At 36.7% G+C, this 24382-nt stretch overlaps 1 protein-coding gene across 7 annotated transcripts in view; it reads left to right on the top strand.

The window, feature by feature from the left end:
- LOC136030201 (RNA-binding protein 45-like) overlaps nt 1-24382 on the top strand; it is a 272030-nt gene that overhangs the window by 179262 nt on the left and 68386 nt on the right. For 3 of the 7 annotated variants that reach the window (XR_010618210.1, XR_010618211.1, XM_065708977.1), the window contains exon 11: nt 3222-3380. Coding sequence is in view for 5 of the 7 variants with exons in the window: in XM_065708977.1 (XP_065565049.1) it covers nt 3222-3377 (156 nt within the window). In the remaining 2 variants the exon portion in view is untranslated. Of the gene's footprint in view, nt 1-3221; nt 3381-12695; nt 14131-24382 lie in introns of those variants that run through there. The other 4 variants (XM_065708974.1, XM_065708973.1, XM_065708976.1 and 1 more) reach the window with 3 other exon arrangements.

Here is a 24382-nt window from a genome sequence, read left to right as displayed (position 1 = left end):
ATTGCATGTTTGTGCCAATTTGTACTGCCACAAAAAATTCAGTCCCTGAACCACGATAACACTTTTCTCTGTAAACTGTATATACAGTTCATATCTTTCACCTATAATAAAACCACTTAAAGCACAGTCGGCTCAGATATTGTCACACTTCACGCGCAAACACTACACACGGAGGTACTACAGTTGAGATGTCCATTTATGTGATGCTGGCAAAACGGGTTTCCAAGCAAACTCGAAAGGAAACAAAATCATCAAGTTCCGACATGGAAAAATATGAAAAAGCAATACTTTTCAACTTTAGGCCCAGCACATCCTGTAATTACTCCCGCGGAAGAACGTTGCTCAGAGCTCCCACTTTCTTTGCAGGTTCAAGTACATCATTTTCACCATTCAAGAATGAAAGAGGATGTAACTGTCTGAAAAGAATTTCTGTGCTAACCTTTCAAACGTTTTTTCTTCTTACACCATTATTTAGTCTCAAAACTACCATAATTAAGTAAGTGAACTTTATTTAACGGAAAAAGGTCATCCGAGCAAGATTCAGCGAGATAATAGTCCAAAATCTGGCTAGAAAATAATTTCAAACGTAATTAACGAACCGCAAGCATTTTAAACATAGGAAAATAATAAAGTAAACTAGGATCAGAACAGGTGGACTACAGAACCTGGTGAACAAAAATTGCCTCCAATTTTACTAGCCAAAATGTGATCAACTTCAGACCGAGGCGAACACACTCTCAGGTCAAACAGCTCTGGTATATTACTAAACTGTTCGATTGATGAGATATAATTACTTTACTCTGTACTTAAAGAACCAAAATTATTCGCCGCATTATTCCACTTGAACAAATAACAAAGAGAGATACAATTCAGCAACAAAACATCAGACGAGACTGCGGCCAGTAGAGAGTGGAATAACTAGGAAGTGGAGCAACTTTCAGTAATAATTCAAATTACTTTCTATTCAATTTAATGCCAATATGGAAACTGAATCTATTTCAACGAATCTTACCCTCAGTTATTTCATTTGCAAATGAAGGACGAGTCAACCACACTGCGAGCTATCTTTCGCGTCATTGGTTTGCAACTGGGATATATAAAAAGAATCTTAGACGGAAAAACAAATTCATAAAAAGAGAAATTAAGCTTATTACATTCTTGGAGCGATGTTTTAACGTGTTTCTACTTTTTTTTTGCTCATTTTGATTTTGTAACATGATAAATTAGAATGATGAGTTTCACAAGAGCTGAACTTGAAGACAAAAGAACTATGAGCAAACCGCAGGTTGCCGACCACTGCCAAAGACTGTTATGCAAACTCGTTTCTGACTAAAAAAAAATTATTTCAGGGGTAAACTTCATCTATGGTCTTAACTTTATTTTTTTTATTTTTTTTTTTTATATAATGGGCCGTTAAAAAACCAAACGAAAGCGAATTTAGAAATAGAAAAAGCTCTTTCAGGTCCATTAGTTAAACTCTATTTCTATCAGGATTTGCTTTTAGAGAGAGAGGGACGGAATGGTTCTTCGAAACTGTAAAAGTTTTATTTGTAAAACACTTTCTTATGAACCTATATAAAACCTAAGATTTTTAAAATACTGTGTTCAGAGGCTTACGTGTTTCCACACTCACTTAAGTTGAAAACTGCAAACCTCCCACGGTAAAGAAAAAGAAATAGTTAGCAACGTTTTCTGTTATTTATAAATATGAAAAATATCGACCAATAAAACCAAAATTTTTGAAACTTCGCGGTCAACGTAAGCTTACCATAAAAATTCAGTTGAACTTACGTTACGTCCCAGTCGTTGTTTGCATATTTTATATACTGAATTTTTCAAGAAACATCACAAAAATTAGTAATATACTGATCAATATCGGCGATTTCAGTTTCAACGAAGTTGGGTCGTGGTCTGATAATCCTCTGCTTCTGGTTATAGGTCTTCTGGTTATAATAATTTAACAAATACTTCTTTAGCGGTGTAATGGTTCACAGACACCTTAAAGGCACAATTAGGACACTACCTGACAACCCCTTCAGGTAGCTGCACAGGTGGTAAAATTTTGACACTCTTCCTCTCTTAGCTACGACTCGGCTCTCAGTTTGGCTCTGCTACAGACTTAAATGTTCTCTTTTGTGCTTCACGATTCATATACTCGAAAAAGTTTTTAATTTCTAGCTTTTACCATTACTGAGTTACAGACTTCTGGTTATCTTTAAAAAAGATGTGAAAGCAGTGTGATGTTCTTTTTATGTATTTTGAATCTGTAGATGTGTTCCTTTTCGACTGTAAGTGATTGAAATGTTAAGAAAGATTGAAAAACAAAGTTGAAAATTGAAGCATGAAAGTAATATTTAGGATCCAGTTTTATTCTTAAGGCCAAATAAAAGGATGAGAGAGATCCTGAAAAAAGTAGTGATGTAAATGGTCACATACTATTCTACTTAAAAGTTTCTTTTTGTCTAAATTTTCTAGATTTTACTATAATTTAGACGGTGTTAAACCGATCAAATGAAAACAGAGGAAATCACAGTTATTTTGGACCGGTATTATCAACTTTCACCTCTCACCCTCATTAAGCTACAGGCCGGTCTATTTTAAGGTTTTCCTGTAATATTTATAAGTTCAAATGTGGTTACAGTTTACCCAGTTCGTATACCATCTATCTCTGTCTTTTTAAGAATTCTATTTTACATTTAGAATTATATTAGAATGATCTAACAGGAGTTACGGGACACAAGCACAAATGCAGGAACAGGCATATACACACAAGCCAATTAGGAAACAAATCATGTTGAATGGATTCTTTGCGTTCTATTGTTATTTTTAAAAAATAAATAAACAAACTGTATAAATAATTAAACTATTACGAAAACTACGGAATCATGAAAGGGTCCTTTTTAGTTAGCCTTCTCGTTCTGGTCACCTTAAAAAGATAGTCAGTTCTATTCATTATTGATAAATATGTACCGTGGTATTCTTCTATTTAAAACAAAAAAAGGGAGAAAGAAAAAAGGAAAATGCTCAAGGACGCAATATTATGATATTTAAAAATAACAAGAAAAAAAACTGACTTAAAATATGAAGAATTAAAGTGAAAACCAGGATAAATTATTAACCAAGAAAATTATTAAAAATCAATATCTTTGAAAGGAGTATTATTTGTATAATATTTTTTCTGATGTCCCTCTATCTTTTATCAAAAGTTTTTTTTATCTAAGGCTTTGGATGATCACGTGGTGTGTGGATCTCGGCTAAAAGTGATGCTGGCAGAACCCTTGAATGCCAAAGAGGGTGCCAGAAAAAGAGCTAAGACTGAAGAGACAATCAAGATGAAGACGAAAGAAGAGACAGAAGATCAAAGCATAATGGAATAAATGGTAAGATGGAAATTTTCAATAATATCCTAGTTAATGTTTTTTCTTAATGAAAGTGATTTTAGACTTGTTAACAATTTAAGCTTTATGTCTTGTAGTGACTATAAAATAAGCACCTCTTCCTTAAAACCATAGCGAATTATTTTTCTTCGGTTTAATCAGAAGAGTTCAATTTAGTCGTACTTACCAAAGATGCTTTGCTCTGTTGTGTATCAGCATAGAAAGAGATCTACAAAGAAATATAGTCTATTTCAAGAAAATAATTTTTTTTATGTTGCAGAACCTCTTGTCAAATAAAAGTCCACACAAAAACAAATGTTTATACCATCGCCGGAAACCCTTACCCGGTGGTATATAGTTCTCTGTGCAGGAAAATGAACAAAATCACATTTGTTTTGCATGGGTTTGCATTTTGCACTGATATATTTAATCGATTTAAGTCAACTCATAAGCTGGTGTGGGTATGCTGATGCATAGACTGATTATATGTTATAGAGTTAGACTTGTAACTAATAGCTAACAGACCAAATCAGTATAATATACGGTTTGTAATTGTAACTGTTTTAGTAATAAAATCTGTCAAAGAAATATATGCAAATTGCTTACATTACTTTGCACAGCCTGGATTTTAAAAGATTGAAATTTGTTGGTCATTAAACGAAAACTAGGTATTTTGGTAAGCTATTAAATATGCAATATTAATGCAATTTAAAATATGCTATTAATATATGCAAGTTATGTACATTACTTTGCACAGCCTGGATCTTAAAAGGTTGAAATTCGTTGATCATTAAACGGAAACTAGTTATTTTGGTAAGCTATTAATATATGCAAGTTACGTACATTACTTTGCACAGCCTGGATCTTAAAAGGTTGAAATTAGTTGATCATTAAACGGAAATTAGGTATTTTGGTAAGTTCTTAAATTTGCATTATTAAATATTTACTAAAAAGGAAAAGATCTTTAACTAGTTAAAAAAGCAAATTATTTTGGTTATATTTTTCATCAAACGATTTATGAAAAAAGACACTACAGCCGCTCTCGGAAAGTGTGAAGTAGCTATGTTTTTTTTAACATTGCCCAAAAATTGCAAATTAATGGATAGCAATATAATTTTGTATTCAGATGCATACTGACTGTCTACTATTGAGAAAAAATAGGAGTGATTTTTTTTTTCTAAGTAGGCCTTGCCCACTGTGTGTTATTTTTGACCAGACACTTCGCTTCAATGTATGAGGGTCTTTTAGGTGTAATTGTCGAAACATAAGGGAAATTTACGGACTAGTTTTAAAGATGAGTTGTTACTAGGAGTACTTAGATCAACCTCTCGTGGACATGTTTTGACAAAAAGCAATTTTGCTTCATAAGGGGCTGAGGCCTATACATGGAACCTGCCATTCAAAAGGGCCTGGTGTATTCTTTTTTGTGTAAAATGCTCCCTTCCCTACAATATCTCCCTTGAAAATTGTCACAACACGTAAAATGAAAGCAGCCAAAGGGAAAATAAGACAAATGAAAGAATGGAGAAAAGAAGGGATTCTGGAATGTTCATTCTGTTTTCATAATACATGTAGAATATATGGTATAGAATCAAACAGTTGTGGTAACAAGCTGTAACTACGGAGCGACTCGGCCCAATGCTAACCTAAATTCTAAAAACGAATTTTGATAACCATTAATTCTACAAAAGGCTTGTTTTAATACTGATTCCAACTATATATAGTTCATGAAGTCTGATGTTACACATCAAACGATACGAACCTGAGAAAATGTACCTGCTTTTTGAAAAATCGGAAAAATACTGCAGGTGTTCATAATGAAAACCATAGCATTAGATTCAGCATATGAGATAATCCAACTCTGGAGGTTTCAAGCTCCTATCTAAAAAAATGTGGAATTTTTTTTCCTCGAAGAAAGATCAAGGATTCATGTTTATTTGTTTTATTTTTATGGCACTTGGTATTAACCAAGTGCCATATAGCAATCGCAAATTCTTTCGTCCCGGTTTTTGCTATTTTAGGCACTTCCAGGTAAGCTAGGACGATGAAATTTGGCAGACGTATCAGGGACCGGACCAGATTAAATTAAAAATAGTCGTTTTCCCGATTTGGCCATCTGGGGGGAGTGGGGGGCCCGTTAATTCGAAAAAATAGAAAAATTGAAGTATTTTTAACTTACGAACGGTTGATCATATCTCAATGAAATTTGATGTTTGGAAGGATATCGTGTCTCAGAGCTCTTATTTTGAATCCTGAACAGATCTGGTGACATTGGGGGGGGGGGGGGGGGGGGTTGGGAGGGGGAAACCTAAAATCGGGATCGGGATGAAACTTGGTGGGAAAAATAAGCACAAGTCCTAGATACATGATCCACATAACCAGAACGGATCCGCTCTCTTTGGGGTAGTTGGGGGAGGGTGTTAATTCTGAAAAATTAGGAAAAATGAGGTATTTTTAACTTATGAACGGGTGATCGGATCTCAATGATATTTAGAAGGACATCGTGTCTCAGAGCTCTTATTTTAAATCCCGACTGGATCTGGTGACATTGGGGGAGTGGGAAACCTAAAACTTGGAAAACACTTAGAGTGGAGGGATCGGGATGAAACTGGTGGGAAAAATAAGTACAAGTCCTAGATACATGATTGAAATAACCGGAACGGATCCACTCTCTTTGGGTTAGTTGGGGGGGGGGATAATTCTGAAAAATTAGAAAAAGTGAGGTATTTTTAACTTACGAACGGGTGATCGAATCTCAATGAAATTTGATGTTTAGAAGGATATTGTGTCTCAGAGCTCTTATTTTAAATTCCGACCGGATCTGGTGACATTGGTGGGGGGAGCTGGGAGGGGAAACCTAAAATCTTGGAAAACACTTAGAGTGGAGGGATCGGGATGAAACTTGGTGGAAAAAATAAGCACAAGTCCTAAATACATGATCGACATAACCGGAACGGATCCGTTCTCTTTGGGGGGGGGGCTTAATTCTGAAAAAAAATTAGAAAAAATGACGTATTTTTAACTTACGAAGGAGTGATCGGATCTTCATGAAACTTCATATTTAGAAGGATCTCGTGACTCAGATCTCTTATTTTAAATCTCAACCGGATCCAGCGTAATTGGGGGGGGGGGCAGTTGAGGGGAATCGGAAATCTTAGAAAATACTTAAAGCGGTGAGATCAGGATGAAACTGGATGGGAAGAATAAAAACCTGTCTAAGACACATGACTGACATAATCGGACCGGATCTGCTCTCTTTGGTGGAGTTGGGGGGGGGGGGGGGGAATTTGAAAATTGAGGTATTTGTAACTCACGAAAAGGTGACCAGATCTTAATGAAATTTGATATTTAGAAGAGTCTTGCGCTTTGAAGCTCTAATTTTAAATTCCGACCAGATCCTGTGACATTGGGGGGGGAGTTGGAGGGGGAACCGGAATTCTTGGAAAACGTGAAAATTGGGGTATTATTATTTTACGGAGAGGTGATCGAACCTTAATGAAATTTGATATTTAGAAGGAATTCATGTCTCAGAGCTCTTATTTCAAATCCCGGCCAGATCTTTTGACATTGGGGGGAGTTGGAGGGGGAAATCTTGGAAAACACTTGGAGTGAAGGAATCGGGATGAAGCTTGGTGGATAGAAAAAGCAAATGTCCTTGATACGTGATTGACGGAACCGCACTGGATTCGCTCTCTTTGGGGGAGTTGGGGGGAGGGGTTCAGTGATTTGACGAGTTTGGCGCTTCTGGACGTGCTAGGACGATGAAAATTGGTAGGCGTGTCAGGGAGCTGCAAAAATTGACTTGATAAAGTCGTTTTCCCAGATTCGACCATGTGGGGGGCTAAAGGGAGAGGAAAAATTAGGTATTTATAACTTACGAGTGGGTGATCGGATCTTAATGAATTTTGATATTTAGAAGGACATCGTGACTCAGAGCTCTTATTTTAAATCCTGACAAGCATTAAGCCTCTGATTTTCCTTTTAAATCAATCTATTGATTCTTAGTATTTTGTTAGAGCTCCTACCATATGATCTCTTGGCTCTTAGCTCTTCTTGCCTCGTCACAAGTGCCATATGAGCTGTTAGCTCTTGTTTTCTTCTTTTTTTCTGGGATTATCGTATGGAAACGATTGTCCTAGAAAATCGGTATAGGGCTCATTGAAACGGAATTGTAAGTTCTATAGCCTTTTTGAAACAGCTAAAAATATATTGAGCTTCTCAGTTACAGAGGAAGTAATGCGGTGGCAGAGGAGGTTACGCATTCTTTTCTGAAAAGTCACATAATCCATAAAAGTAAAAGCAATTCAGATAGAAAACCCTTCTGATGTACTTCCTGTAGAATTATCCCTTTATACTTCTTCAAAGCTTTTTTTCATTGAAACTTTTGTTTGCCTTATTGGAATAAGGAGATATGTCCATTTAAATTTCCTTGGTTCTAACTTAGATTTTGACTTCTGTTATTTAAATTAGATCCGAAAAACAATTTCCTACAAAAGGTGCTTAAGACAGGAAAACCTTCTTATGTATTGCCTAGTGGATGTGTTTTCAATTGCAAAAGGTTTGGCTGGTATACTATGTTATAGTTGTGGGAAGAGTCGTTACGTATGGCGAGGGGGGATGCCCTTCCCTAAACGTGTTTAGCTAGTTGGAGAACAAGTTTTAATTGGTAGAATATTTGCGCGAAGTGCCACCATTTGAATGGCTCATTTTTATTTTATTTTTATTGCACTTGGTATTAACCAAGTGACATATAGCGAACGCAAATTCTGTCGGTCTGTCTGTCCCGGTTTTGCTACTTTAGGCACTTCCAGGTAAGCTATCACGATGAAATTTGGCAAGCGTATCAGAGACCAGACCAGATTAAATTAGAAATAGTCGTTTTCCCGATTTGACCATCTGGGGGGTGAGTGGGGGCCGGTTAATTTGGAAAAATAGAAAAAATGAAGTATTTTTAACTTAGGAGCGGGTGATGGGATCTTAATGAAATTTGATGTTTGGAATGATATCGTGTCTCAGAGCTCTTATTTTAAATCCTGACTAGATCTGATGACATTGGGGGGAGTTGGAGGGGGGAACCTGAAATCTTTGAAGACGCTTAGAGTGGAGGGATCGGGATGAAACTTCATGGGAAAAATAAGCAGAAGTCCTAGATACGTGATTCACATAACTGGAACCAATCTGCTCTGTTTGGAGGGTTGGAGGGAGGTGGTAATTCTGAAAAATTAGAAAAAATATGTATTTTTAACTTACGAAGGAGTGATCGGATCTTAATGAAATTTAAGGATATCGTGTCTCAGAGCTCTTATTATAAATTCCGACCATATCCGGTGACATTGGAGGGAGTTGGGGGAGGGGAACCTAAAATCTTGGGAAACGCTTAGAGTGGAGGGATCGGGATGAAACTTGCTGGGAAAAATAAGCACAAGTCCTAGATATGTGATTGACATAATTGGAATGGATCCGCTCTCTTTGGGGGGGCTAGGGTTAATTCTGAAAAATAGAAAAAATGAGGTATTTCTAATTTACGAAGGAGTGATCATATCGTAATGAAATTTTTTATTTAGAAGGATCTCGTAGCTTAGATATCTTATTTTAAATCCCGACTGAATCAAGTGTCATTGGGGGGGAGGGGGGAATCAGAAATCTTGGAAAACGCTTAAAGCGGAGAGATCAGGATGAAACTTGGTGGGTAGAATAAACACAAGTCCAAGATACCTGACTAAAATAACCGGAGCTGATCCGCTCTCTTTGGTGGAGTTGTGGGGGGGATTAATTCGGAAAAATTAGAAAAGATGAGGTATTTGTAACTTACGAACGGGTGATCAGATCTTAATGAAATTTGATATTTCGAAGGATCTTGTCCTTTAGAACTCTAATTTTAAATCCCAAACAGATCTAGTGACATTGGGAGGAGTTGGAGGGGGAAACCGGAATTCTTGAAAAACTCGAAAATCGAGGTATCTTACGAATGAGTGATCGGATCTTAATGAAACTTTATATATAGAAGAATCTTATGTCTCAGATGCTCCATTTTCAATTCGAATTGGATCCGAGGACATAGAGGGTTGGAGGGAGGAAACATAAATCTTGGAAACCGGAAATCTTTGAAAACGCTTAGAGTGGAGAGATCGGGATGAAACTTGGTGAGTAGAATAAGCAAATGTTGTACATACGTGATTGATGTAACTGGACTGGATCCGCTCTCTTTGGTGGAGTTAGGTGGTGGGGTTCAGTGCTATGGCGAGTTTGGTGCTTCTGGACGTGCTAGGACGATGAAAATTGGTAGGCATGTCAGAGAGCTGCACAGATTGATTTGATAAAGTCATTTTCCCGATTCGACCGTCTGGGGGGCTGAAGGGAGAGGAAAAATTAGAAAAATGGAGGTATTTTTAACTTACGAGTGGGTGATCGAATCTTAATGAATTTTGATATTTAGAAGGATATCGTGGCTCAGAGCTCTTATTTTAAACCCGACCGGATCTGGTGACATTGGGGGGGAGTTGGGAGGGGGAAACCTAAAACTTGGAAAACACTTAGAGTGGAGGGATCGGGATGAAAATTGGTGGTGGACTTGATAAAGGTGGATGGATGGACTTGGTGGACTTGAAAATAGAGTGGACTTGATAAAGTGGTTTTCCCAGATTCGACCATCTGGGGAGCTAAAGGGAGAGGTAAAATTAGAAAAAATTGGGTATTTATAACTTACGAGCGGGTGATCGGATCTTAATGAATTTTGATATTTATAAGGAGAGCGTGACTCAGAGCTCTTATTTTAAATCCCGACCGGTATTAAGCCTCTAATTTTCCTTTTAAAGCAATCTATTGATCCTTAGAATTTTGCTAGAGCTCATACCATATGAACTCTTGGCTCTTTCGACCTCGTCACAATTGCCATATGAGTTGTTAGCTCTTGTTTTATTAGAGCAAATGAGCTGATGGAAATATATGACGTAATGTCAGTAAAAGATTATCAGTCTCAGTCGGTAAAAACAAAAAATGAATTAATTTTAACAGCAATATTCCCCTGATTAGTTGGTGAAAATAACCAGCCAGATAGTAAAATCATTGCTACCAGATAAAGTCCGAGGAAAGTGTTTGCTCCTACTTCTTAGTCCCAGCCTTCTATTTCTTTGCACTTCAATAATAATGCAGCTCTTCTCCAGTCGCCAATTATTTTACACTCTCGAGTTGTGTTTTTTAACCTTGATCTTTCCCGGCTATGATAAATTAACCCCCAAAAAACGTCAGTATATAACGAAAACAAATGAGAATGTACAAATAAATATTGTATGAGGATCTACAACATAGACTCTGTCTATATTTTGAAATATAGGTATAATTTTCCGAAATTCCATCTTTTCTTTATTATTTTTATTTGTCATACTATATCTTTGACTATTAGATTTTTTATGTTTGGGGAATTTTCCTCTGGATGGAATTTCCTTGGGGGAGGGGGGAGGGTAATACGACATCCATAATATCAGATGCTATTGTCTAATTTTTTGTATTTTTCCACTTCTCAGATAATAAACTGGTGGACCCTTGGAATTCTTATTTATATATTATGTAATAATAATATTTACTTATAACACACTTACATCAAAAGATAAATAGTGGAGTAAACACAACCGAAAATCAACAATAACATTACGCAAAAAAAAACAATAAATCACCAAAAATAATCAAACAACAATAACATTAAATGAATAAAAAAAAAATGAATTAAGCCATGACGAGGCGATAAACGCCGATACGCTGTTTCCGAAAGCTTTCCGTGTAAATCAGTCAGCTTCTCAGTAATATTCGTAAGGTAAAACTTATTTTATTATTCCTATACCAAAGAGGAAGATATAGAAGATTACCCGGAAATAGGCCACCAAATATCACTGAAATCCTTTTTCCTAAGAATGGGATAAAGCTCAGAAAGGTAAAGAAACAGAATGATCAGGAAAGTAGAATAGAGCTTTCCAAGGGCAATACGATTATATTTGCCTCGATTGGCTACAATTTTAGATTAACCAATTTGAATCTTTGTTCTATGAAAAGTTTTAAAATTTTGATATGTGTAATGCCCAGCCACTGCATTGAATCTACATGAGGGATGGAAAAATTTTAGAGCTTAGAGGTTTAGGAGGGGATGGAAAATTTAAAGAAAGATACTCACATTTACCAACGTTAAGCGAAAGACCGATTTTAGTAAAAGAATGAGAAACTGTATGAACCATCTGCGGGTGTGAATTCAGACCGGATAATTAGAAGAATAAAGGTATGAAATATCAGTTAACCCAACAAAACACAGAAGAAATATTCTCGCGAATACTAGAAATACAAAATTTTAAAATACTTGGAGATAATACTCCGCCCTGTCGTATACCCCGACGAACAGAGACAATAAAAGAAGAAAGGGTACCATTAGTTTTAATTCGAAGATAGGATTTACTATACCAAAACTTGAGAAGAAAAATCAGCGATAGGTTAATGCCGTGACTGTAAAGAGAATAAAGAGCCTGACTATCTACAATACTATCGAAAGCCCTAGAAAGATCAAGGGCACAAATATGAAGACCATACCCTTTAGCAGAAGCATCTTTAAAAAGCCAAGCCAGAGCATGGTGAACATGCTGGCAAACTATGCCAGACCGAAAACCGAGCTAGTTCTCCTCAAGATTAGCATTCAAATTAATGAAAGGAAGTAGGATATATTCGAAGATTTTACTAAGATTACAAGTGACCGTGATTGGCCTGTAAGAAAAACAGTCCAATGGACTCTTACCTCGCTTAAAAACGGAAGTAACAGTTCCACATAAAAACCTATCAGGAACAAAAGATATAGAATTCTTACATATAATGGGCAACCGAAGTGTTACCGCCGAAAAGTTCAAGTGAGGTCAGAAGTATAATTTTATATTTAATGTTTTATTTTAACAAAAACCAATCTTTAAATTGTTGTTTTTTTTATCAATGTTGAAGTTGCACAAGTAGTTTTTTTAGTTTTCTGTTTGTATAAAAAGAACTAAAAGCGAGCAAGTAATAGCTGAAAGACAAGTTTTTCCTTGGAAAGGATAGAGCGAAACTGAGACAAAACGAACAAAAATTTTCTGTTCATCCAACACATCTGAATGATATGTGTTAACTTGGCCCCTAAAAACCAAGGTTACAGATTTAATCTAAGTAAGTGGATAGTTTATATTTCACTTTAGCCAACTAGTCCTTTATTGAAAACACAGAATAGTCATTGGCTTATCCAACGATATTGGTTAGAATTTTGCTAGATTTATAAATTAGTTGTCTAGGGAGAGGGAATTCATTCACTTTTAGGATCTAATGGTTTAAAGCAGCCTAATTCTGGAAAAGCGCACGAAGTTACTGAGAGTTGGGAAAACGAAGGAGAGACAAAGACCGAAACCAAGAAAAAAACAGTGCAAATTTTTCTAAATTTTTGATTTCTTATAGCCTTTTTAGTGTATTCTGAATCAATTCTATTTTTAGACTACTGCATACGTTACGGTGAACCGGACTTAACTTCTACGGTGAACCTGCCAAGCTGTACTGTACTTACTTCAATGATAACAGGATTAGAGACTGTTTAGGTGACTGGGAATTCGACTTTTTTTTTCTTTTTTAGCTTGTAACTGTCAGCACTGAAAAATAGACAACTCTCTCGAAAGAATAGCTTTTTTATTTCAAAAAAACAATGATGGTATGTGTGCTGCGAAAAAATGTGACCGTTGGATAATTCACTGATAAAATCAAAATTGGGATATGTTGCTTTCATGGTAATCTTCAAGTTCTTAAAATCTCTGTTCCCAAAATCGTAAAATCTTTGATTACGGACCCTCATTATCATAGGAACCATTTAACTATTAATCGAACAATAAGGCTCCTTATCGTTCTTGAAATTTTAAAAATTCGAGAATGAAATAAATAGTCTCAAGCTTTAGAATTCATATTATTTTTACAGAAATTTATTTGTTAAAAAAAATTATGTTAAGAAATACTTGAGTCTGAAGACTAAAGAATATGCAGTGGTGACTTGTGCTATTTTTGTATTAAAGTGTCAAAACCATTTTCTTTGGCAAGTTTTATTGCAGGTATTGCGTGTAGTGTATTAGCACGCAGTTGGATGTTGAACTTTTTAACTTGTAACATAGAAGATTATGTGTCGAAAAATAATGAATGCAAGATAGAAAACTTGCTGTAATGAAAGTGAAAATCGTTACTAAAACCTTTTGCATAAATTATGCATTAGCTTTTGTTGCAGTCAACGAGACCCGAAAGCTGTATATAGTAGTACACAAAAAGACCCCTTCCCCCGTGAAATCAATCTGGATCTTTTATATTAAAGTTGTAAAGGTGTATTTTGATCACTAAACCGAGAAAAGAAATCTGAAAAGATGAGATAGTTAAACCATTAACGAAATCAATCAACCTCATGACTTAACAGAAAAGTAATATCTGCCTTAGGAAGGACATATAATCACCGAAAACGTGTATTTTAAATATATACTACAGTAAACTCTTATTATCGGAAAACTTGGCATTTTGATAATAATTTGTTTCTATAAGCGGGATAGTACACACTGAAGTTAACTTTAAGACGTTTAATGTTTAAGATTCAAAACTTAAAAAAGGTATTTGTTGTATTCTATTTTTTTTATCAATTTTTCTAAGTGTTTTTTTTTTCCTTGTACATTATTTTGTCATGTTATTTGTATGAAAAATGTAGTGGATGGAAAATAAAATATTAAACTTACGTCTTTCGATGTTTTGTTAATTGTTTTGATTCCATTATCAGTCTGTGCATATGTTGTAAAGAACGACTAAATGGAACATTGAACACATCTCACTTGTAAAATTCTCAACTTCGGTATGAGTTCGAGCTCAGGAATAGGAAGACATTAAGACACGGGGGACATATAGTATGGATATTTGAGTTTCCGCTCTCGCGATGTGTTTTGTTTGGTTCTGCTGGATATTAGGTAATGCAGCCATTAAAAACAGCACTCTTGCTATGTAATGGGAGGTATGCTTGCCTGTTACAATTATACCTGTAAGATCTTTAGTTTGCAGTACTTGAGAGGTCGTTAAGGGGAATATCTTTTCTCCTTAAACGTAATCTTGTGTAGGGGGTACCTAAGTCTAAGTATAATCTGGTTTTTGTGACTTGAAGAAGTTCAGAATTGAATATAAATCTTATTTACCTCAAGGGTTAGCTTCGCTGAAGCTCAATAGGTCCTTCCAGTCCCAAGATACTGATAACCTGGAAGTGGAAATATGTCCCTCGGAAGTAGCTAAATATCTTGGCTATTTAGGGAAAGTATCCCAAGGTCATCCATTCAAATGTTTGCTTTCATTACGCTGGGATTTTAACACGCATCAGATAGACTGCGGGTGGGGCGAGTGGGAATCTGTGTTCAAAAAAAGAATTTTATCGTCCATATCGCAAAAGAGTCAACTCTTGTGAAGTATTCAAACACTCACATTTTCTTAGTGGAACAGGCTTAGTCTTAATATTGAACCCTCCCAGCACTTTGCTCCAGCTAGCTGTTGCAGACCACTAAGTCCATCATGGCCAAGATACCGTTCCATTGCATCAAACCTCTGTGCATCTAACCCCAGGCTCAACTCAACCTTCGTGCAACTGAACCTCTCTGCGACTCAATCCTGTTCAACTGAATCCTCATTCAATGCAACTTTCGTGGAACTGAGTCTTGTGCAACTCAACCTCCGTTTAATAAAACCCTCGTGCAACTCAGGCGTTGCAAGTTATGCCCTAGGGGCATTTATGGCTCTTATAGAAGGGATTCTCGTATAAACTTAGTAGAGAGCCTGATTGAAATTGATTTGATTTGAAATTGAAAGTTGTATTTCACTTTTTAAGAGTCAAAAGAGATCGGAGGGCAACTAGCCCCCTACGGCTTTTTCCCCAAACCCATCGGATAAAAATTTTGAGATTGCCATTTTGTTTAAAAATAGTTCAAAAATCAGATAATAAAACTCCGAGATCGACGCGACCCCCAGGGCCTGTGGGCAACTGTTGTAAGTTATGCCTCCGGGTGTATAAGGCTTTTATGTAAGGGGAGGTCGTATAAACTTCAGAGCTGGCTCATCTGATTGGAAACTGAAAGTTCTAGTTACCTTTTTTTAGTCAAAAGTGATCTGAGGGCATCTCTCCCCCCACCCCCTTGACATACAAACCCTCTTTTCCCCAGATGCATCCGATTAAAATTCTGAGATTGCCTCTATTTGAAATAGTCCAAAGATCAGATAGCAAAACAACGGGTTTAACCTAAACTTATGTCCTAGGGGCGGGGGAAAGAAGTGTTCTTAAACATCTCTGAGGGGACTCAAATGATCAGAAATTGAAAGTTCTAATTGTCTTTTTAAGAGTCAAGTGATCTGATGGCAACTAGCATCAGATTATAATTATATGCTCCAGGGGTATATAAGTTTTTACGGCACTTGGTATTATTAACCAAGTGACATATAGCAATGGCGAATTCTGTCGGTCTGTTGGTCCCGGTTTTGCTACTTTAGGTAGTTCCAGGTAAGCTAGGACGGTGAAATTTGGCAGGCCTATCAGGGACCGGACCAGATGAAATTAGAAATTGTCGTTTTCCCGATTTGACCATCTGGGGGGGGGTGGAGTGGGGGGCCCGTTAATTCGGAAAAAATAGGAAAATTGAAGTATTTTTAACTTACGAACGGTTGATCAGATCTTAACGAAATTTGATGTTTGGAAGGATATCGTGTCTCAGAGCTGTTATTTTAAATCCCGATCGGATCTGGTGACATTTGGGGGGGGGGGGGGAGTTGGGAGGGGGAGACCTAAAACTTGGAAAACACTTAGAGTGGAGGGATCGGGATGAAACTTGGTGGGAAAAATAAGCACAAGTCCTAGATACATGATTGACTTAACCGGAACGGATCCGCTCTCTTTGGGGTAGTTAGGGGGTGGGGGTTAATTCTGAAAAATTAGAAAAAATAAGGTATTTTTAACTTACGAACGGGTGATCGAATCTCAATGAAATTTGATATTTAGAAGGATATCGTGTCTCAGAGCTCTTATTTCAAATCCCGAACAGATCTGGTTACATTGGGGGGGGGGGGAGGGAGAAACTTAAAACTTGGAAAATACTTAGAGTGGAGGGATCGGGATGAAACTTGGAGGGGAAAATAAGCACAAGTCCTTGATACATGATTGACATAACTGGAACGGATCCGCACTCTTTGGGGTAGTTGGGGGGGGGTTAATTCTGAAAAATTAGAAAAAATGAGGTATTTTCAACTTACGAACGGGTGATCGGATCTCAATGAAATTTGATATTTAGAAAAATATCGTGTCTCAGAGCTCTTATTTTAAATCCCGACCGCATCTGGTGACATTGGGGGGGGGGGAGGAGTTGGGAGAGAGAAACCTAAAATCTTGGAAAACACTTAGAGTGGAGGGATGAAACTTGGTGGGAAAAATAAGCACGAGTCCTAAATACATGATTGACATAACTGGAACGGATCCGCTCTCTTTGGGGTAGTTGGGGGGGGTGGTTAACTGAAAAATTAGAAAAAATTAGGTATTTTTAACTTACGAATGGGTGATCAAATCTCAATGAAATTTGATATTTAGAAGGATATCGTGTCTCAGAGCTCTTATTTTAAATCCCGAACAGATCTGGTGATATTGGGGGGGAGTTGGGAGGGGGAAACATAAAACTTGGAAAACACTTAGAGTGGAGGGATCGGGATGAAACTTTTTGGGAAAAATAAACACAAGTCCTAGATACATGATTGACATAACCGGAAGGGATCCTCTCTCTTTGGGGTAGTTGGGAGGGGATTAATTCTGAAAAATTAGAAAAAATGAGGTATTTTTAACTTACGAACGGGTGATCGGATCTCAATGAAATATGATATTTAGAAGGATATCGTGTCTCAAAGCTCTTATTTTAAGTCCCGACCGGATCTGGTGACATTGGAGGGAGTTTGGGGTGGGGGAACCTAAAATCATGGAAAACGCTTAGATTGGAGGGATTGGGATGGAACTTGGTGGGAAAAATAAGCAGAAGTCTTAGATACGTGATTTATATAATTGGAACTGATCCACTCTATTTTTGGGGGGGGAGTTAATTCTGAAAAATTAGAAAAAATGAAGTATTTTTAACTTTTAAGGAGTGATCAGATCTTCATAAAACTTCATATTTAAAAGGAATCATGACTCGGATCCAGCGTAATTGGGGGGGGGGGGTAGTTGAGAGGAACCGGAAATCTTAGAAAATACTTAAAGCGGTGAGATAAGGATGAAACTGGGTGGGAAGAATAAGAACATGTCTAAGACACGTGACTGACATAATCAGACCGGATCTGCTCTCTTTGGTGGAGTTGGGGGGGGGGGTAATTTTGAAAATTGAGGTATTTTTAACGGAAGGGTGACCAGATCTTTATGAAATTTGATATTTAGAAGGATATTGGGCTTTAAAGCTCTAATTTTAAATTCCGACCAGTTCCTGTGACATTGGGGGGAGTTGGAGGGGGAAACCGGAATTCTTGGAAAACTTAAAAATTGGGGTATTTTTATTTTACGAATAGGTGATCGGATCTTAATGAAATTTGATATTTAGAAGGAATTCATGTCTCAGAGCTCTTATTTCAAAGCACGACCAGATCTTTTGACATTGGAGGGAGTTGGAGGGGGAAATATTGGAAAACACTTGGAGTGAAGGAATCGGGATGAAGCTTGGTGGATAGAATAAGCAAATGTCCTTGATACGCGATTGACGGAATCGTACTGGATTCGCTCTCTTTGTGGGAGGGGTTCATTGATTTGGCGAGTTTGGTGCTTCTGGACGTGATAGGACGATGAACATTGGTGGGTGTGTCAGGGAGCTGCACAAATTGACCTGATAAAGTCGTTTTCCCAAATTTGACCATCTAGGAGGCTGGAGGGAGAGGAAAAAGTTAAGAAAAAATTAGGTATTTATAACATACGAGTGGGTTATCGGATATTAATGAATTTTGATATTTGTAAGGACATCGTGACTCAGAGCTCTTATTTTAAATCCTGACCGGCATTAAGCCTCTTATTTTCCTTTTTAAATCAATCTATTGATTCATAGAATTTTGCTAGAGCCCATACCATATGATCTCTTGGCTCTTAGCTCTTGTTTTACGGAAGGGAAGGTAGTATAAACTTCTGAGAGGGCTCATTCGATTTTAAATCAGAATATCTATTTCTCTTTTAAGAGTCAAAAGTGATCGGAGGGCAACTAGCCCCCCCCCCAAGAGTCCTTTTCTCCAAATGTATCTGATCAAAAAATTGAGATAGCCATTTTGTTCAAAATAGTTCAGAGGTCAAATAAAAAAAATTGAGGGGTCAACACAACCCCCCAGAGCCCGGGGAAGTGTTGTAAGCTATTGCCCAAGGGCAGAGTCATCATAAGTGATAGGCGAGCATAAACCCCACTCCCCTTTTCCCCGCATGTATTTGATCTAAATTTGGAGATAGGGCCATAAAGCTCCAATTTAATGTTTCCCAGAGGCACTTCACATGGAAGGAATGGTTAATCTTAGTTTATAAATTAGGTAACAAAAACTCCGGGGTGGACACAAGTCCCAGGGGCAGGCGTTGTTATTTATGTCCTGGGAGTATATATGGTTTTATAGAAGGGCTCGTTGTATAAACGTCAGAAAGGGTTCATTTGATTGAATTGAAGCTTCTAGTTCACTTTTTAAGATTCAAAAGAGATCAGAGGTCTACTAGACCCCCACCCTACCCTCTTTTTTCCCCAAATCTATTCAATAAAAAATTTGAGTTAGCCATTTTACTGGAAATAGTTCATACATCAGATAACAAAAACTCCAGGATTGACACAACGCCCCAGTAGCAAGTGTTTAAGTTGTACTCCGGGGACATACAAGGTTTTTATGTAAGGGGTGGTCGTATAAATTTCAGAAGTTTGGATTTCTTTTGATTGGAAATTGAAAGTTCCAGAAAAATGAAAGTGAAAGTTCCAGAAAGTGATAGTAGAAAATCTATCCCCCTATACTCTTATCTTCAAAAAATATAGCTATTTTCTTTGAAATAGTCCAACGATCAAATAACTAAAACTTCGAGGTCATCATGCCCCACAAAGCGAGGGGAAATTAAGGGTTGTAACTCTTGCCCTGGGGGTATATAAGGTTTAATGGGAGAGGTGGTCGTATTAACTTCGGAGTGAACTCAAATGATTAGATATTCAAACTTCTAGCTCCTTTTTTAAGAGTCAAAAGTAATCCGATAGCAACTACTGCCCCTCACCCACTAATCCCATTTTTTCAAATGCTTCCGATCGGATTTTTTATGTAGCCATTTTGTTCATAATTGACCAAAATCATATAACAAAAACTCCAGGGATAACACAGCCCACCCTAGAGCCCAGGAGCAAGTGTCGTAAGTTATGCTCCCGGGGTATATAAGGCTTTTATGGAAGGGATGCCAGTACAAACTTCACGAATCTCATTTGATTGTAAATCAGAATTTCTTGTGCCATTTTTAAGAATCAAAAGTGACCGGAGGGCAACTAGCCCCCCGAAGCCTTTTTTCCGAAACGCATCCAATCAAAATTTTGAGATAGCCATTTTGTTCGAAATGGCCTAAAGAAAAAATAACAAAAATTTTGGGTTTGACACAACCCCCCAGAGCCAGTAGGCAAGAGTTGTAAACTATGCACCGGGGGCATATAAGGTTTTTATGTAAGGAGTGGTCGCATAAATTTCAAAGATGGCTTGTTTGATTTGATATTGACGGTTCTAGTTACATTTTTAAGAGTCAAAAGTGAACGGAGGGTATCTACCCACCCCCCTCACACACACACTCTTTTCTCCAAAAGTATTCAATCAAAAATTTGAGATAGCCATTTTTTTGTAATAGTCAAACAGTCAGATAACAAAATCTTTGTGGTCAACATACTCCCTGCCCCACCAACTGTTTTTTTTTTCAAAAATGTCTCTGATCAAATTTTGAAATTTTCATTTTTTCCAATATAGACTAAAGATCAAATAAAAAGAACTCCGGGGTGTGTTTAGTGTTTTAAATTATGCACCGGGGCATATAAGGTTTTTATGGAAGTACTAATCGTATAACTTTGTCAGGGGCTCATTCTATTGGAAATTGAAAGTTCTACTTCCCTTTATATGAGTCAAAATGGACCCGAGGGCTGCTAGCCCTCCTACCTTTTACTCCAACTACATCTGATCGAATTTTCAAGATAGCCATTTTGTTAAAGTAAGTCAAAGGATCGGATAAAAAAAACTCTAGGGTCGACACAATTCCCCAAAACTCTGGTAGGGTTGTACGTTATGTCCAGGTGGCGTATATTCTTATGCAAGGGTTTGTAAATTAGTTTAAAGATCAAAAGAAAAGAACAATATAATTTGCTGAAAGCGAGGAAAAACGTTAGTGACTTAACGAATATGCTATTTCGCTGCACCATAGTCCTGAAATCATAAAGTTGTGTAAGCAGTAGTTTGATAGTCCTAATCCAATTGGTGATCTTGGAATTTTTGGATCTATGTTGGCCTAAATTGTTGTTGCGCCACACAAAACGACAAATACTGCCACTTTATTGTGGTGCCATTTCTTTAGTAGCTTCCTAAGCTTTCAACTAGAACTTGTGTTACAATTTTTATTCGAATGAAGCCTATTTCGGAATCCTGTGACCACCGTTTTGAAATAATTCCGCCTGTTAAAAAAAAAAATTAAATAAAAATTCGCTCAGTGCCAGCATAATTCCCCAGCGCCTCTTTATAGTTACCACCATATTTGCTGAATATATTTAGTTTAATATTACGCACTCAGTGCACTCGTCATGAGCGCCGCCAAGAAATTTATCAAGAGAGAAGGGGCAATACCTGCCCGAACTATTATTTACCTATATTTAAATGAGAATATCAATCATTTCGCTTTATTCATTTCTTTAATTTTTTTCTAGTTCTCATCGTCCCCCTCCAGGCCCTCCCAGCTGTTGCCCATGGCAATAATGTGATAATTATTGAATTTAGCAATGATGAATCCTTATTTCCAGCAGTATATCATTAATGTTGTTGTCGGTGCAAATCTTCCTTTAAACATTACCATACAAAATGTAAAACTGCCAAAAGGCTACCAGAAAAAAGAGTCACTCAATAACTAAAGCAAGACGAAACAAGGAATTTAAGAAGTGGACTAGGGGATCCTTGAGGATTTCTTTGCTTTTACTCGACCGACTTCGATAGATTTAAATGAAAACTGCACGAAAGTAAACTACAACCAGAACGATTGGGGAATACGCCGTGCTATAAAAAAAAAACCCAGAAACTATAAACAATATAACTACATAATTATCAAAAATACGATTCTGTTTCTAAATCCTGAGTAGAAAGTTGCATTAGACCTTCAATGTTTTCATCGGACAAAAAATTATATTGCGCCAGGCTCTCCGTTTTTTTTTTTTTTTTTTTTTTTTGTTTTTTTTTTAGCCTGTTGAGGAACAGTATTTCTAGTACTTATGAAAGAAAAATAAAACATTTCCTTACTTTTATTCCTTTGTTTCTCCTGTCATCACCACACACTTGCTAGTCTCGTTTACGTATAGGAGATTTGCAAATATGCTCAAACCGTTTAATTTCCATTTGATTGATTCTCTAAACTCTTTTCAAGATCTTTTCCCGTGCCTGATATATAGTTGGTTTTCCACTCCATTCTGCTTGGCACAATTGGCCTGACACGTGTCTTACAGGGAAACCGTGGGATTCAAGGGATACCGCAAAAGGGATACCGTAATTATTTGTTTGCGGAACATAATTGACGTTGACATAAGTTGTTGAGGGGTGGCAAATCTCTCTGATGATTATTAGCTAAATGATTTTACGGTTGGTGAAGTGCGAAGTAATTGGTAAGCAAACGGAAGTATATCTTACCATAGAGGCTATAAAGTACAAAAAGTTTATAGTTAAACTACTTTCTAGTCTTTTTTAGGTGAGGGAGTGGATTTTCTCTGATTTCAAAAATGTCTTAGATTTAAGACTTCTATAGGGAAGAAAATAATATTAAGCTGATTAAATGCTTTAAGGGGGTGATTAAGTGAACTGATGGAACTCAAAAATCCCATGTTAAATTGAAAATTTATATTTAAAAAGTGCTCAAGTATTCATTGGCGGAAGATGCCGCTTTTAATATCAGGCCATAGCTTCTTGAAGATGCTACAAAATGTTTGAAAGGATTTTGTTCTATTTCCTCTAATTGCTTAGAAATCTTAGAAAATGTCTAGGTATTTTTCACAAGTGTACTCTATGAAGGATATTGCTTTTGGAACAAAATTGGTACTATCATGTGCAGAAGACAATAACCTATAAGATGATTGGAACCATTTTTTGATGTATTTTCCTGTTTTCTAACAGTCCCCTAGAATATTTTCAGCTACCTGAAATTTTTACACGTCGGTTGCCATAAAGAATCGTTTCAGATCGCCGATAATAACCCCTAGAGACGAAAATGACAAGCTGGAATAATCAGCTGCTTGTTACTAGTGTGAAATTTTCATAAATTATTTCAATGCAATGAAGAAACATAGAAATGAGAAATAGTCAGGAGCCTTCAGGAAAGTTATGCACACAAAGCCGAAATCATGGGGAAAATTAAATCAAAGCGAGGTATGGAACTGCGAAACTGCGAGAAATTTGGGGATAGGCTAGTGGATAAAGAACCGAAAAGAGTCTAAGGCGGACTATTGCATGGAAGTTGGAAAGAATGGACTGGTCAACCCCAAACGAGGCCACGACTACTTTTACCAAGTACAATCAGTCAGCTTGAATGTGCTCAGCTATATACTTGCTTTTTCATGATTTTTACCCAGAAAGACTTCTACATTGAAAAGATAGACCGCAATCCAGGCTTTTGGACCGAAAAGATTTTTCCCAAGCTGAAAGGATTCTTCATTGATGCTTTGATCCCAAAGTTCCACAGGGGGTTCCAATACAAGAGCCGTACTTATAAGATTAATCGTCTAATACCGGTAACAGGAAAATTCATTTTCCTTACATTCTATCCTTCTTTGTAGTTACATACTTAATTGTATTGTCATTTGAAATAAAATACCTTTGTTTATATTGCTTGTCCTCCAACTTTATCAAACAGTTCGTAGTAACGAACTGTAGTAAAGAGCGACCCGGCTCAATAGTAACCGAAACTCTAAAAAATGGAATTTTGGTACCAATAGCTACATCAAAAGAATCGCATTTTAATGCTGATTTTAAATATATTAAATAAAAAAACAGGTTTTTTCAACTGAAAGTAAGGAGCGACATTAAAACTTAAAACGAACAGAAATTACTTCGTATATAAAAGGGGCTGCTTCTTCATCAACGCCCCGCTCTTTACGCTAAAGTTTGACTCTTTCTCCCAACTCTTCTTTTTAAAACAGTAAAAAACTTTAGCGTAAAGAGCGGGGCGTTGATGAGGAAGCAGCCCCTTTTATATACGAAGTAATTTGTGTCCGTTTTAAGTTTTAATGTCGCTCCTTACTTTCAGTTGAAAAAACTTGTTTTTTTATTTAATTTCTGAATGTTTTTGAATAAATGCATGTTTTGATTTTGGCTCTCCGCAGAGTAATAATTGAAACAAAATTTGAATTTTTTTTTTTTTTTTTTTTTTTTGCTGAATGGCTTACTCATAATTTTGATCGAATGATTTTGGGAAAAAAGAGCGGGGGAGGAAGCCTAGTTGCCCTCCAATTTTTTGGTTAATAAAAAAAGGCAACTAGAAATTTAATTTATTACGAATGGTTTTATAAGTAAAAGATATACGTAACTTATAAACTAGCTTACGTGAAGAATTTTTTATTCTCATATTTTTATTACACATATGAGAGGGTTCACCCCGTCGTCAGTACCTCTCTCTTTACACTAAATCTTAAATTTTGGCCCAATTAATTAAGAATGACCCCTGAATCACAAAAGCCGTAGAATAAATAGTTGACATTACTAAAAATACTTTA

This window comes from Artemia franciscana, chromosome 8 (genome assembly GCF_032884065.1).
Source record: "Artemia franciscana chromosome 8, ASM3288406v1, whole genome shotgun sequence".
Taxonomy (NCBI): Eukaryota; Metazoa; Arthropoda; class Branchiopoda; order Anostraca; family Artemiidae; genus Artemia; species Artemia franciscana.
The sequence above is the reverse complement of the archived record's forward strand: the minus strand, read 5'-3'. Positions and strand labels throughout refer to the sequence as shown.